This window comes from Ochotona princeps, chromosome 8 (assembly GCF_030435755.1).
Source record: "Ochotona princeps isolate mOchPri1 chromosome 8, mOchPri1.hap1, whole genome shotgun sequence".
Taxonomy (NCBI): Eukaryota; Metazoa; Chordata; class Mammalia; order Lagomorpha; family Ochotonidae; genus Ochotona; species Ochotona princeps.
This window is the reverse complement of record NC_080839.1, coordinates 74,303,145-74,318,580: the sequence shown is the minus strand read 5'-3', so window position 1 is coordinate 74,318,580 and position 15,436 is coordinate 74,303,145. Positions and strand designations below refer to the sequence as shown.

Sequence of the window (15,436 nt, the reverse complement as noted above, 5' to 3'; positions counted from 1 at the left end):
TCCATATAATACTGCTATAATCGTGAGGGCTATGCTCATAGAGTGGGTTCATTTCCTTTGAACAGATCCCCAGGAGTGAAATTTCTAGGTCATGTGACAGTCTGATTTTTGCTTTTCTGCTTTCCACCATGATTTAATCTACACTCCCAGCAACAGGATGTCAGGGTAAATTTTTCACCCTGTCCTCACTAGTATTTATGGTTTTCTTGGTTTTTGTATGGTAGCCATTTTTAACTGCATGAGGTGAGATTTTACTGTGGTATTTATCTTCAGTTGCCTGATGGGCTAGTGATTCTTAGGATTTTTTTTTCATATATAAGTTGGGTGTTCACATTTCATCCTTTGAGAAATGACTGTTTATAGCATTCCTTTTTGTAGTTTATAATTTATATATATATATATATATATATAGGGTTTCCAGAACTGAATAAATAGAACCATTTAGTAGTTCAATTCATTTGTAGCCTTACTACCCTGAAACATTGGACCACTTAACTTGTTGACTCAGACAGAATAGATTTCATGAGGTTCATATGTACAGTTGTAACATTATAATATTTCCTTCTCTCCTTCCTTTACACTTTCTTCTTTCTTTTTAAAATTTTGTGATCACATTTTCAACTTACATTATTGTATGCTCAGTGCTCCACTAAATAGAGTTCAGCAAGCAAAAAGAAAAACTTAATAAAATAACTATTATTAAGCAGGGAAATAGATGAGGATTATAAATAATGACCAAATCTCAAGCTGTCAGTTTCACTTGTATACACTAATTTTTTATAGTTTGTATATTAGCTATTACATCTGAAATAACGCATGTGATATGTGTCTCCTTGAGTCCAATTCTCTTGTGAGTGTATTATCCTGTCAGCGGAGTCTTTTGGCCTCCCATCTGGAAACAGGGACCATTTTACTTTCTCTTTTCACGTTTGCAGTATTTTGGTTTCTCCTTTATTGCCCAATAGCTCTGGTTCAACCTGACAAACCCAGTGGAATAGTGGTGGTGACACGAGGCATCCCTTTTCGGTTCCAGAGCGTGGAGGGATTGCTCCTGGCATTTCTACGCTCCACATGATGCTTTGTGTTGGCCATGCATTGTCTCCATCGTTTTGTGATTGTTTGTTGATTGATTGTTTGCTCCTTCCACACCCAATTTTTAAGGGAGTTTTCTTTTTTTATCAGGAAGGGATGTCAATTCTATATTCTTTCCCTTCAACTCTTGAAATAATCATAGATTTGTACTATTTCTAAATATGAAATAGAGAACATTCATTGATTTCACTATGGTAAAGTCATTGCTTTCCCTGCAAGGATAACACCCAGTTGGCCCAAGAGGGGCACCTTCGTAAGGAGCATATAGAACTCAGAGAGTGACACTCGATCCCTACCCCACAAAGCTTTCACTTCTGAATCTTCAACTTCCAATACTGTGACAGCCAGAGGATTCAGTCTAAATCTGGCTCCTGCCCGAGGCTGGTGGTCTGCGGCCCCACGTTCTCTCGCGGTGCGACGTCCCCCGCAGTGCACCGTGCTGCGGGGCTGGAACATCCAGGAGGCTCGGTGTGTCACCTCCGCGGTGATCCACGGCGCCTTCCACCCGGTGGGTTTCAAAGCATATCACCCCATGTGAGCCAAGGGGCAGCTCAACAGTTCTGACCCAGGATCTGCATGCCAGCTTCCCCACAAGGCTATGCAGGGATGGCTGACAGAGGTTTTAGCCAGTGTCAGTACATGAGAAATATCCCGTTAGCCATGGCAAAGTGTACAGCCAGCCACACTGAGTCGCTCACAGCCGGGCTGTTTACACAGTTAAGTCTTATTTTCACCCTTCCTTGCTTACAAAATGTGGGGCGGTGATGGGTCATCCTCAGGAAGCCCCTGATGAGGAGGGACCCTCCTGGGTCCTCGCCCTGCCTTGGTAGAAGCATCTCAGGCAGAGGCAGGAGGCAGCTCCATGGGCTTCCAGTGCCACTGCTCCCTGCAGCTGCACGGGTGTGGCTGCACAGCCCAATGCTGGGCTGAAAGCTCTGCCTGGCTGTGTGAGGAGACATGTGGCTTTGGACAGACACCAGAGTCATCCACATGAAGTGGTGCAGCCACACCAGGGGAACGTGCTGGGTGAAACCTGCTGAGAACACTCGGTGGCTGTCAGGGGCTCAGGGGGACCAAGGTGAGGACTTGTGCTGATCACAAGAGCCAGCACAGGGAGGCTACAATGGGCACATTCGCTGCTGGAGCCGGGTGTTAGTCTTTTTAAATGCACAGAACTAAGTGTATGCTCCCTCTCGGGCACCAGAGCCTCCCGGGACACCCAACCTGTAAGCCTATTACACACAGTGCCTCCGCTCTGTGTCCACACTGTGCCAGAAGCCACCGCTGCTCTTAATGTCTCTCTGACCTGCAACAGGTCATCACATTTCTCTTGCTTCAAGAAGCTGGAGAGGAAGGAAATAAAAAGCTGATACACAGCTACCAGCTTTTTCACTTTTTAAAATGTTTGTAAATTAACATAAAACGTAAATATTTCTAGCTTAAATTAGGTCTAATCAGGAAAATAAAAGAACAGTTGTTCCTCAGACCACGGCAACTGTTAAAAGCATTGAAAAGGACGGTTTTATTATAGCTGGAGATTGACAATGGTATCCATATGAACCTCTTGTAAGGCACTCGGTGACACCGGACATCGGACCTTGCTTAGCATTAACAAATCTTTTTTAAACCGCTATGTTGTAAATGTTAAAAATGAAAACCTCTCGCAGGGCACTCGGTGACATCGGATCTCATACAGAATTGACAAACCTTCTAAAACAAAAAAGATCAAAGAACAAAAAGGAAAACAAACGCTCCCAAAACAAAAAAGAAAAAAGAACAAGCAAAAAAGAAAAAACTACAAAACAAAAAACAAATGAAACAAAAAAAATAAGAAAAAACTAAACAAAAAAAGAAAAAGCTAGAGAACAGATAAAACGAAAGCAAAACTAAGAAAAAATTAAAAAAACAAAAAAGAACTAAAAAGCAAACAAAAATGAAAAACCTAAACAAAAACAGAATAAGAAATAAACTTAACAAAAAGAAAGAAAAACTAAAAAGCAGAAACTAAACCAAAAAAACCAAAAAATCTCAGAAATCTAAAAAGAACAAAAAAGAAAAATTAAAAAGCAAACAAAAAACTAAAATTAAGAAAAAAAAGCCTAAAAAGCAAAAAGAACAGTAAAGAAGAAAACTACAAAACAAAAAGAAAATAAAACAAATGAGAAAAAGAACCTAAAAAATGAACAAAAAAAGAAAAAAAAACCAAAAATGAATAAGAAAAAAAACAACAAAAAGAACATAAAAGAAAAAAGAAAAAAAAACTAAAACAAAAAGGAAAAATAACCCCAAAAACAAAGAATAAGAAAAAAGGACGAACAAAAGAGAAAAACAAAACAAAAAAAACAAAGAGAAACAAAACAAAAAAGAACAAAAAAGCAAGTTCTTCTAAGCTTTTCCTCTCCCTGTTTGCAGAGATCTACTTCTTTAAAAGATCTTGTGTCACAACTCCAGTGCTGTTGTTCACTGGCACTGACGGTGGTGCCAATGTAACCACTGGTGGCAGTAAGTCCGTGTGGGGCTCCAGCAGAAGGCTCCCGGGTCTGCCCAGGTCAAGTCCAGAATCCAGAGGTTTCGTCTCACTGGCCGGAAGTTTGGACGGTGGAATGGATGATGGGAGTGATTCCGTTTGCAAGTAACTGACAAAAAGTTCCACAAATGACCTGTTGAGCCTGGCCTGCTGCTTTGGTCTTGGAGGGGTGTTGGGGTCAGTTTGGGCTCCCCCTCCAAGCCACCCACTCACCCATCGAGCAACACAGCCTTGCTGTTTCAACTGATCCTTCTTCTGCATTGACTTAACTGTATTTAAAAGTTCATTTAACTCCTCGGCCTTGCCCTGTGCTTTTTCCTTCAACAGTTGCTCAAAAGCAACAGCTTTGTCCTTCAGTGAATGACACTCGGCGGCCTCTTTTTCTTGCAACATCATGGAGATCTTGCTGTTCGTCTCTTGTAATGCTTGATGTGCATGCTCCTTCTCCCTAGTCTCTTCCACTATTTTGTCATTTTCATCCTTTAGTTTTGAAATGTCCATTTCTAAAATTAGTATTTTCTCCTTTAGGTTTGTTACTGCCTGTCTTAAAATTTCATTTTCACTCACTGTGTTGGCCAAATTCTCATTTGAGGAAAGCAGCCGATGACTTCGGTCCTCGAGGAGGAGGTCTTTCTCCTTGAGGAGGTTTTGCAGGACATCATACGTTTGCTTCAGCTGCCTGAGCTCCAAATCGTGCTGCTCGTGCTGTTTCCTTCCCAGCTCTGCGGCGGCAGCGATGGAGTCAAACAGGTGTTGGTTATTCTCCAGCAGTCTTCTGATGGTATTTTCTCTTTCTTTCAGGGATCTCCTTAGCTCTTCTACCTCTTGCTGAAGCGATGGGGAAGTCTCCCTGGTTCTATCAGACTCATAGGCTCCAAGAGGCCCTGCTGCCTCACAAGGAGACAATGACCCAGTGAGCGGTGGGGGTGAAATGCTATCAAGTTTTCCTATAGAGAGTTCTTTGGCATTGCCTTGCTGCCCCAAATAGCGCTGCATTTGTGTCAACTCGCGCCTCAAATTTTTCAGTTTGTTTTCATTTTGTTCATAATTCTGTATCAGGTCATCGTAGTTGCCTTGTAATTTCACGCTACTCTTGCTGCTTTCCAACATTTGCTCTTGGAGCTGAAGCAGCTCTTGGTGGAGATGGGCTGACTCAGGGTGCATATTCCGGACCATAGTTGTGACTTGCTCTTTCCACTCTAACATTTTGCTTACCTTTTGTCTTAACTGGTCACGTTCCTGTAACAGCTTTTCAAACTGATCACTGTTAACACCCCCGGCCTCATTACCGGTGCCAGAGGTTTGCAGGACCGTCAATAAGGTCTCGCATTTTTGCCGTAATGCGTCTACCTCAAAGTCCTTTTCTCTTATGATCCATGATAGATTCTGAAGCGTTTCTCTAAACATTTCTTGGCTGGTGTTCTCCAGCTTGGAGGACATTTGTTTATTTTCTTGTTGGAGTTTAACAAGTGCTGCCTCTTTGGCAAACACTATGTCCATCATTTTGTGATATTCCGTTTTGAGATGGCTGTTTTCCCTCGTTTGGGCACTGAGAACAGCTAATACCTGCTCTCTCTCCGTAGTGGAGGCTTGCAGCTGCTGCTGAAGGGCAAGGATGTCCTGGGAGTAGGACGGCGAAGACATTTGAACATGAAGAGCTTGGATTTCCAAATCCTTCTGCTGAAGAAGTTGAGTTAGCTTTCCTACGTCATCCTTTGATAGTTGGTCAATCCGTTTAGTTAAAGATATATTCTTTTCATGTAGAAGCTTAATCTCCAAATCTCGCTCTTGTATTCCTTTTACTAACTCTTCTGTTTCTGCTTTAGATAGTTCATGTTTTTCACTTTCGTTTTCAAGGCTAACATTTTGAACTTTCGCTTCAGGACATATATCACAGTTTTTGGTGGGGATATGCTGTCCTTCCTTGGGCACCTGGGTTTTGATCTGTTCAATTGTTTTCTGCAGGTTCTGAATTTCCTCATCTTTCTCTGACAACAGCAGCGCATGGCTGGCATTCATTTGCTCATACTGGTGCTTATACTCCTCCATTGCCTTCTTCAGCACCTGCAGAGACTGAAGCAGCTGCCTCTTATCCTGTCTTTGATATTCAATGATCTTTAGATGTTCCTTAATCTCTTCTTCCAGATGTTCCTTGACAATGGTAAGATGGGTCACCTCTGACTCTAGTTTGGCCACGCTGTCAGGGGATCCGGGCCCGGCGCCCTGCGCAGCCCGACTCTGCTGCTCCCTGAGCCGCTCGAGCTCCTCCTGGAGATGATTAATTTCTTCTTTAATGCAGCCCAGGCTTCGATCCTTTTCCTCTACCGTCCGTTGTAAAATTTCATTCTTTTTAGAAGTCTCAATACATCTGTCCAATTCTGCCTGCAGCTCTGAACTTTTTTCATGAAGATTTTCAATGCAGTTTTCCTTCTCATTTATAACTTGTGTCAGCTGCTCCTGCCTTTCTAAACTAGACGACAAAAGCTCCTCGGTATGTTTATGACGGGTGTCTAGTTTCTCAATGCTCTTTTGCAGAGCCGCTATTTCCAAGTCCTTCTCCTGATTGAGTTTCAGTAAACGTTCCTGTTCCAGCTTAAGGGCAGAGGAATCCAACGCGTGTGCGCTGGACAGCTCCTCGAGGCTCTGCCTGTGCCTGCCGGCCTCCTCCGACAGCCTCTGCTCAGAGCCATGTAACTGAGCTTCTAGCTGCTCCTTTTCCCTTGTCAGGGTCTCCACAATCATGTCTTTTTCTAAAGAAACCCGATTGTTTACAGTAACAGACTCTTCTAAGTTATGTTTCACCTGTTCACATGCCAAAATCAACTTCTCATTTTCTATTCTGAGATCAAAGGCAATTTTCTGTAAATTTTCATCACGCTTTTCGGCTTCTGAAAGCTGCTGCTTTAAGTTTCTTACTTCAATTTCCTTTTCTTTAAGTAAATTGTTACAATTATTACTAAGGTCTTGACTAATAATTAATTCTTTTCTAATTCTACTATGCTCCTCCTCATTTTGCTGAAGGTTCATTTTAAGGTGCAGATTCTCTTTCTGGATGCCTTCATTGTTTTTCTGTGCCTTATTTAGCTGATCAACTAAATCTTGTACTTTATCTTCAAGCTCCTGCTTGGTTGAATGCAAAGCACACAGCTCAAATTTATTCTGAATTAAATTTTTTCTCTCCTCCTCCAATTCTTCAGAAATGTTTGCTTTGTCCCTCTCAAGCTGATGAACTCGCTTTTTTTCATGATCTAGATCTTCTTTTAGTTTACTGATGATAACATCGCCTTCGTTTCGTTGGTTTAATAGCTGATCTTTCATTAAAATTACATGTTGATTCAGCGTTTTGGTTTCATTTTCACTGTCAGCTAGTGCCTGCTGGAGCCTGAGCACTTCCTCCGCCACCGCAATGGTTTCTTCGCCCGCCGCAGGCTCCACGGGCTTCTCAGCACAACATGCCAGCCTCTCACATTCCACTCGTAACGTCTCACATTCAAGCAAGATTTGTCCCTTTTCCACATTCAGCTGTTCGTATTCTCTCTGCAAACTATCGTTGTCATGCTCGGCAGAAGTTAATCTTTGAGTCATGTCTTTTATTTTACCCTCCAGTTCATTGATTTTTTGGGAGGATTCAGTTTTTTCTGTTTGCAATACTTCGATGGACTTTTGCATCTCGGAGACTTTAGCGTGGTAGTCTCCTGAAAAACCTTGCTCCAATAGTTGTTGAAGCTCCTCAACCCGTGCCTCCTGAGCACGCACTTCCTCTCGGTGTTGACAAGTCAGCTCAGCCAGTTGCAGATGATGTGCATCTTGCAATTCTGCTATTTCATGTTGGCAGTTATCAAGTTCCTGTTTTTGATTTTGTTTAAGATCTTTGATTATTTTCTGCAGCTTGCTGACTTCGTTTTGATCAGAACGATGTGGTCTTTCCTCCTTAGAAACCTCAGCTGTGTTTTTCCAGTGGCCAACCTCAGACTCGAGCCCCGAGCCTTCACTAGGCAGCCAGTAAATTTCTTCTTCTGCGGAATTCAAGTCAATACTAATCATGTCCTCATCACTAAATGCTGGCCTGGGCTGACCGGCCCCGTAGCCTAGTGCACATGATGAGGTGCAGATGGCGACAATGCTGCCACGTGCTGAGTGGAACGCCTTCAGCTTTACCAGCTCCTTCTGCAGCTCTGCTTGTCTGACTTTAAGGTGGTAAATTTCCCTCTCTTTTTGCTGAAGCTGGCCTGTGTAACTTGTTGACTGCTGTTTCATTTGACGTTCTAACGATTCATGTTTCTCTTCAAGATCACTACATAGGTTTTGGAGCCTTTCATTTTCTGATTTTAAGAGCAAATGAAGGAGTTCAATTTCTCCTCTTCCGGAAGTTGGTAATTCTGCTACTTCCCCTGCTCCTTGCACGAGCATATCCTTTGTAAAATTAGAGATGTGGCCGGTGAGGGACACCAAACCGCCCCCCACTTGTCCCAGAGAATGGCCTAGACCAGAGCTGATGCTCCCCAACCAGGAAGACATCGTTGCTGGTTTCGCAGAAGCCGCTTTTTAACATCAAATCGCCATCATAGGCGTCCCGACCGTCCCGCCGAACCTTCTCCAACCGCGACCTTGGCGGGACTAACCCAGAACTCGGAGCGCCGGAGGTGACAGCACAATGAGGGGCCCGAGGCCTGCCCGAGACACGCCCAGGCCTCGGGATGGCGTCACAGTCAGCTGCTTCCTCTCCTTCCCAAGACGTCCCACCGGCCCAGCGGGCACCCGTCCTTCTTCCCTGGCTTTAATGACTGCCCAGTGCCGCAGGACACTCCTGCCAACTCCACGCAGGCTGCCATGACACTGGCTCTCCAAGCGGCGGAGGAGCATAGACGTCCCTGCTGTTCTTGATCCCTTTTTTTTATCCCATACTTTTTCAGTTTCTAATGTTGGCACTTATTGCTATACACTTTCTTGTTAACATTGCTAACATTGTATCCTATGTCTTGATATTTTGCTTTCATTTTCATTCATTTCAAGAAATTCTTAAATCTTCCTGCAGATTTCTGCTGTGACCCATTGTTCTTGAAGGAGCGTCCTGCTGGCTCTCCGTATGCAGACTCTGTTTGGTAGAGTTTCTTCTGCTGTTAATTTCCAGTTTCATTTCATTGTGGTTAGAAAAGGTATGGGAGGGCCCTGCATGGTGGCCTAATGGTTAAAGTCCTTGCCTTGAGCGTGCCAGGATCCCATATGGGGGCCAGTTCTAATCCCGCAGTCCCACTTCCCATCCAGCTCCGTGCTTGTGGCCTGGAAAAGCAGTCCAGGACGGCCCAAAGCCTTGGGACCCTGCACCTGCGTCGGAGACCTGGAGGAAGCTACAGGCTCCTGGCTTCGATTGGTGCAGTTCCAGACACTGCAGTCACTTGGGGAGTGAATCATCGCACAGATCTTCCTCTCTGTCTTTCCTTATCTCTATATATCTGACTTTGCAATAAAATAATACAGAATTCTTTTAAAAAAAGATATTTGACAATTTTTCAGCTTTTTGAATTTGTTGAGAATCATTTTATGGTTTAGTAGATGTTCTATTCTGGAGAATATTTCATGCGCTGATACAGAACATGTATACTGTGGCTGTTCTTTGTCCAGAGTGTACATTAGCTCTTTTGTTCCTTCGTTAAGTTTTGTTGTTTTGGTGATTGACCTATCACTGTGGAAAGGGGGGCTTTGAAGTTCTCCCATTACTTCTCTCTTTGGAGACATTAACGTTTATCTTCTGATGCTGGGTATTCTAGCGTCATATGCATATACCTGTCATGTAGTCAAGTGTTCTTATTGAACTGATCTCTTATTGGTTACACCATGATCTTCTTTCTCACTTAGAGCAGATGTCTGAAAGTCTGTTGTGTTTGACATGAATGTGGCTACTCATGATCATTTCTAATTTCCATTGACTTGAATATTTTCCTATCCTTTCAGTCTGTTTGTATATAACCTTTCTTGGTGAAATATGTGTCTTGTAAGCAGCATAGAGAATTTTTTTCTCCAATGAAAAGTAGTCTGTGGCTTTTAATTGGGGCATCTAACCTAATTATGCCCTAAGTTGTTGCTGGAATGTAATGGGTTGGTCCTGCCATTTTCTAAATAAAAATTCCTGGTTTTTGTTTTGTATACTTGTTTTCTGTTTCTACGATGTTTTCTGCTGTCACATTGTCATGCTGCTGATTGTCTTTCTACTGTTTGTGAAGTACACTCAAGTTTTGTTAGGCTGGCTACATGCTGATAAATTCTTTTCATTTTTATATGTTTTAGAAGATGTTTATTTTGCCTTTATTTATGAATGAGAGATCATAAAGACCTTTGCATAAAGATCTTTGTTCTGAGTTTTTCCTTTAGGATTTGGATCATATAGCTCCAGTCTCTAGTGTGAAGAATTTTGCTGAAAAATCTGCTGTCATTCTGATGAGGATTCCTTTACAGATGACCTGGTTTTTCTCTCTTGAAGATGTTAGGATATTGTCTATGTTTTCCTTTTGAAAGTGTTACTGTAATGTCTTGCATTAAGGATATTTTCTGATAGTGGCTTTTTGGGGCCCTGTAACCTTCCCACATATGGATGTGCATATCTAACTCCAGATTCAGAACATTTCCTGTCATTAGTTCACTGACTGTGTTTTCCAAGCCATTTGCTTTTCCCTCCATATATATATATTCTCATTTGATGCTATCCCATAGATTCTGAATATTATTCCCAGGTTTTTCTATTATTTTTCCTTTCTCTCTCTCTTGTTTGTCTCACTGAGTAGTTTGAAAAGAACTGTCTTCTAGATGGGTATTCTATCCTTTGCCTAAGTTTATTGCTAAGATTTTCCAATGTGTTTTCACTGTGTATGTTCTAGAAGACTAGTGTCTTCAACCCCAAGCCTTTTGTATGTCAGAGTGAATCAGTCAATTCACCATGACAAGCAGAGCACACGATGCCTGCACACTCCACCTCCCAGCATGCACCCTGTGCAGAGCACGGATCCACCTGGTGCCCAGCCTCCTCCAGCATGCAGAGAGCTCTGCGTCTCCAGTCAGGCTGGATAGCTGCACATTATACAATCCATGAAGCACAACAGTGTCAGCTTCATGCTGCTTGCCCTTCCCACAATGACAAAGTGTAAGGGGTCCACTCTCCACCCCTTGAACAACCTCAGCCCAGCTCCGGGTCCCTCCACAGCAGTGGAACATTCCACTGTGCTGCAGCTCAGGACACAGCTCAGCAGCAGCTCCACCTCAGCACATTGAATCCACTGCTTCAACACACCAGCTTTCCAGGCTGGACTCAAAGGCCATGGGCACTGTGGAATATTTCTAAGTCAAAGCCGCTGGTGGCAGGGGTCATGGCAGTCGCCTTCCCCTTGCCTAGAGGTCATAGCATTCCCCAGTTGGTTTCAGTGTAGCTATTCTTTCTCCTCACGATTACACTATTCTACCATTCTGCTCTGTCTATTCCTTATTGAAAATTTCTCCTAATCATTCTCTGGGAAAATCATCTTTTAAAAAAAGCTCCATTGTAACTTGGATTTAAAAAAAGAGAGAGAGATGTCAAAGATTGGATAGGATGTAAAATTTGGAAACTTTTGAGGGGGTGGTTATTGGGAAGGATGGGATAGGAGAGGGGCAGAACAGGAGAGGGAAGAGAGAAGGGGAGTTGGGGTGACTTATAGATAGAGGAAGTGGCAGAGAAAGAACAGGGCGGGGAGCAGCAGAGAACTCTGCAGAGCTTATACAAGTGGAAGAAAGATTCTTCCCTGGAATCTCAGAGATACAGGCCTGCTGATGTCTTGACATTGTCAAGATTTCCAATCTTGGAAAGTTAAAATCAGTACATTTTGCAAAGCCACTCAATTTGTAGTAAATGGCTGGAGTATCTGTTGCAAATGAACAGAAAGTATTATGGAATGGATTTCCTTGTTTTTATCGCACCTGGGGTCTGCTCAGCTTAGTGTGACATATTATGAGTACCCTGTTGTTTCATGCACTTCTCCAGCCCTATCATTGTTCTAATAGCAAAATTGCTGTATCCTCTTTCTATAGTACTACAAATCCCATTGAATTTATTTTTCATGTCATTTTCTCCAGTTATATACTTAGTATATAAGGGAAAAAGAAAATCCAAAGGAATTCAATTTTCTACATTGTTGATATTTGGCAATTAGGGGCACATAAAGGCAGAGAGAAAGCCCAGCAAATTTACAACCATTTTTTTCCCCTTGGGTTTTTAGGTTCTTAATAATCGCCTTTCTTGTTCCCACATTTCAAAGTCTTCTACACAGGATTATTAGATCTAAGAATAGGAGTAAAAGGAAAAGTATAGCTGCTGTGCTTTTACAGAAATAGAAATCACCATCACTGATGGTTTCACTGCTATGCCCATGTTAATTTCTTAAAAGTATTTTGTCTTGCACTTAACTTATCATGTGAGATTTGAATGCTGTTTTCGCTTTCTGCTGTATTTATTGAGCTGCATTACTTATTGTTTTTCTTCTCTTCAGCTTACTTCTCAGCCAATGGAGCTTGGTCTTCCCTCTCAAGAGCGTCCTTTCTGTGAGAGGGTCTAAAAGACACGTACATATGTTTTCATAGTGTCTGTGAACTAAAGTTGTTGAATCATAGCATCAAAGTGACTGTTTTGCCCTTGATTCTACCACATTTTACACTGGCTCCTGTGGGATGCTTGCAGGTATCTGACGATAGGATTAAAAGCAACTTAAAATATTTACTTTTAGTTTGGACTTAGTTTAACATTTCAAGATTCACAAACTTCCATGTGTCAACGGCTGGAATTGGCCTAGTGCAGATTCATCAAGATGTTACATCACAAAGTTACAAAACTGGAGAATTGTGCTGCTTTGTCTCTTGAGACAAATGTGTGAGAGAAGGACGATAAGGTTTAAAATCCATAAAACCAGAAGGTAGCCAATAACAGCTTTTTTCCAAGTTCAGTGCAGGGGAAAAATTGTCAAAATTCTTTCTTAATGTTGATGAAATATATGACATTGTCAATAATTAGTTGTGAAACTAAAAGATTTCCAAGCTGTTATTTAATAATGCTAATATTTCATCAATAAGTTGATAGGAAAGACTAAATTATCTTTCTCTAGGCGTCTACAACAATAATGCTGCCTCTGAATGATAAAGGATCATGTTTCGCTAATTCTGGACCCACCCTGGGTTCATTATGCCACTCAGGCTGCCCTCCTCTCCAGGCAGATGGCAAGAATATGCTCTTTCTTTTCAATGACAGGCTTTTGAACTATAAGCAACTTGCTTTGATCCATCATGCTCCATAAATATAATAGCATTGCAAAGTACAACCCGATATCACAGATACTAAAAGGAGAAACCTATGAATCAATGAGACACTGGAAACATATTCTTTCAATGGGTTTAGAATGCTCATCCTTAGTGCTTTTTGCCCTCAGTGGAAACTCCTTAGAATATATAGTTAAGCAACACATAACAACAGATTTGTTACTGATGGAGTGTAATTCTGGTCCCACCTGAATTTTATGGAGCTGAAAATGACTACCGCAAAATCCCATAGAGGCCTTTATGTCATAGTGTAGAGCATCAGTACATTTTCATGGTGAAACTAGTGTAAACAAATGTACAGCACTATCAGTCCTATGAAAATACAGCACATGTAATTATATGCAAAACGTAATCGTACTATCAAGTACTGTCTGCCAGACACAATAGTTGATAGTAACCTACTACTAAGTTAAAAATTTATATATTTGCTGCATTATCCTCTTTATCACTGTTTTAGAGTGCACTCTGCCTGTAAAATGTTTGTTTTACAATAGCATGATGTGCTTGTCTTTTATTTTTGATCACATCTAGAGGCTATGGTCAGGTATTAACTTTCACTTTGTAGGTATTTTTAAATGCACTCTATGATGCTTGTGTGAGGATGTCATCACTCAGTGATGCATTGCTAAAATGTCTCCCCACTGTCAAATGATGATGAGTGCACTTGGAAACCCATTCTGAAGGAGCAGCAGATTCAAGAGGATCTATGAATACACTGCAGCAAGAAGCCGTGGGTTCGATCTCTGGCTTCTCTAATTAACCTTTGACTCTTTGACCCAGGCAAGTTACATAACCTCTTTGCAAATTTTGTCATCATGTTTGTATCAAATGGTACACATCAGCTTATGAGACCTAAATTAAAATGCAGACATGCATATAGATACAGATACAAGCATGTACACATATACAAATCTGTGGACATGGAGACACACACATACATTTATTTATTTATATAGATATAGAAAATGTATACATAGATACATGCATATGAATAAAGTCATGTGTAGATAATCTTACTTCCTATGTTGCATCCACTCCAGTGGGAGTGATAACTATCCACATCCTTGGAACCTGCACCTGAATACCCGAGTGTGGCTGAGAACAAACACTCAAGCAAGAGAATTGATTTTCTGTCCTACCTGATCACTAGGTTGAGTGGAAAATTGTCTAGGAACCCTTCCATGGGTTCATAATAACTCTGTTTTTTGTTTGTTTGTTTTTAGTCACAGACCACATTGACTGCTTCCAAACTATTTCTTTCTTCAAACCATTCCTTCATCACTCTCCACTGATGATTTAGCTGCATCATTTAAATTAAAAATTGAAGCCATCCAGTGTGAACTGCTTTATCATTTTTGGCATGGGAACCACTCTACTATGTATTGTGTGACAGCTGGTGCTCATATTTCAGATATACATATCCTGTATTTTAAATTTTAGAGCTAAGATGTGACTTTTCCCTTGTAACTTCAATGCCTCTCCTGTGTACCCTTCCATGCCCCTCCTGAGATAAGTTCAGCTTGCATTGTACCAATGGTCGACACATATAATCCATCCTCACCATTGATACATTTTATTTTATTTTATTTTATTTTATTTTATTTTATTTTATTTTATTTCATTTTGTTTTATTTTAGGCATAGGAATAAATTTGGAAAAGAGAGCAATTTTAAGTAAAGCATCCAGAAAGCAACCATTGAGCAGTATAAAGCCTGGCCTTGGGTAGGATGCAGTGTTTGGCCAGCAGTATCCTCGGAAACTCCTTTCTCCACAGCAGTATCAACTCAGGACCCAGTGGAGTTGTTTCACATCCTGGGGCTGGATATTAGATGGAAAAGCAGATTCAGATAGATTCTGGTTCTGAATATTGGAAGGTGGTTGGGAAGCTACCTTTCCCCCATCTTAGAAGAACTAGTTACTCAAATCCAAGGCAATGTTTTCATTCTTCAGACCAACACATTTATATTAACTTGTATACATCCTTTTCTACTTTCTGTATTCAGGGGAGATGTTTTCCCACCTTAAATAATCTGACACCTTTATTTTTTCTTGTTATAATTATCTTTCTCTTGTTTAACAAGCTCCTGTTACTGTCTCCTGAAACATTAATCTTAGTTTTTAGACTGAATATTTTCTATTGTCTTAGGAACGTTCTTTAATATTAGCTATCTAAAAGAAGGAAAATGTCTTCTCTGTCCCCCACAGTATTACTTCACAGACTGTTTTATGTCTTGGTTCCACATTAGTAACCAATTAAAAAAAAACATCTAAACTCCTGATAACAGTTACCCATGCATTAAGTATCCAGAGTTTAATACTGTACTTTATCATGGTCAGCATGATGGCACAGCAAATTAAACTTCTTAGGACTCTTTTATCCAATATCCGTCTGCTGCACCCTATATAGTTCCAACTGTTTCTGCTTCAGTCTGGGTTCTTCCTGGGATCTCTCAGCTGATTGTTTCAATACTTGTGTCACTGCCA

At 41.3% G+C, this 15,436-nt stretch overlaps 1 protein-coding gene across 1 annotated transcript; it reads right to left on the bottom strand.

Annotated features, from left to right (window-relative positions):
- Positions 1 to 3,508: 3,508 nt before the first annotated feature.
- On the bottom strand, positions 3,509 to 8,137 carry LOC131480904 (thyroid receptor-interacting protein 11-like). The gene has a single exon (XM_058667374.1). It carries the CDS (start codon positions 8,135 to 8,137, stop codon positions 3,509 to 3,511), a length of 4,629 nt encoding a protein of 1,542 aa, XP_058523357.1.
- Between the last annotated feature and the right edge of the window lie 7,299 nt (positions 8,138 to 15,436).

Excerpts from the sequence above, each read along its gene's own strand:
- LOC131480904 (XM_058667374.1), bottom strand. The coding sequence starts at position 8,137 with ATGTCTTCCTGGTTGGGGAGCATCAGCTCTGGTCTAGGCCATTCTCTG.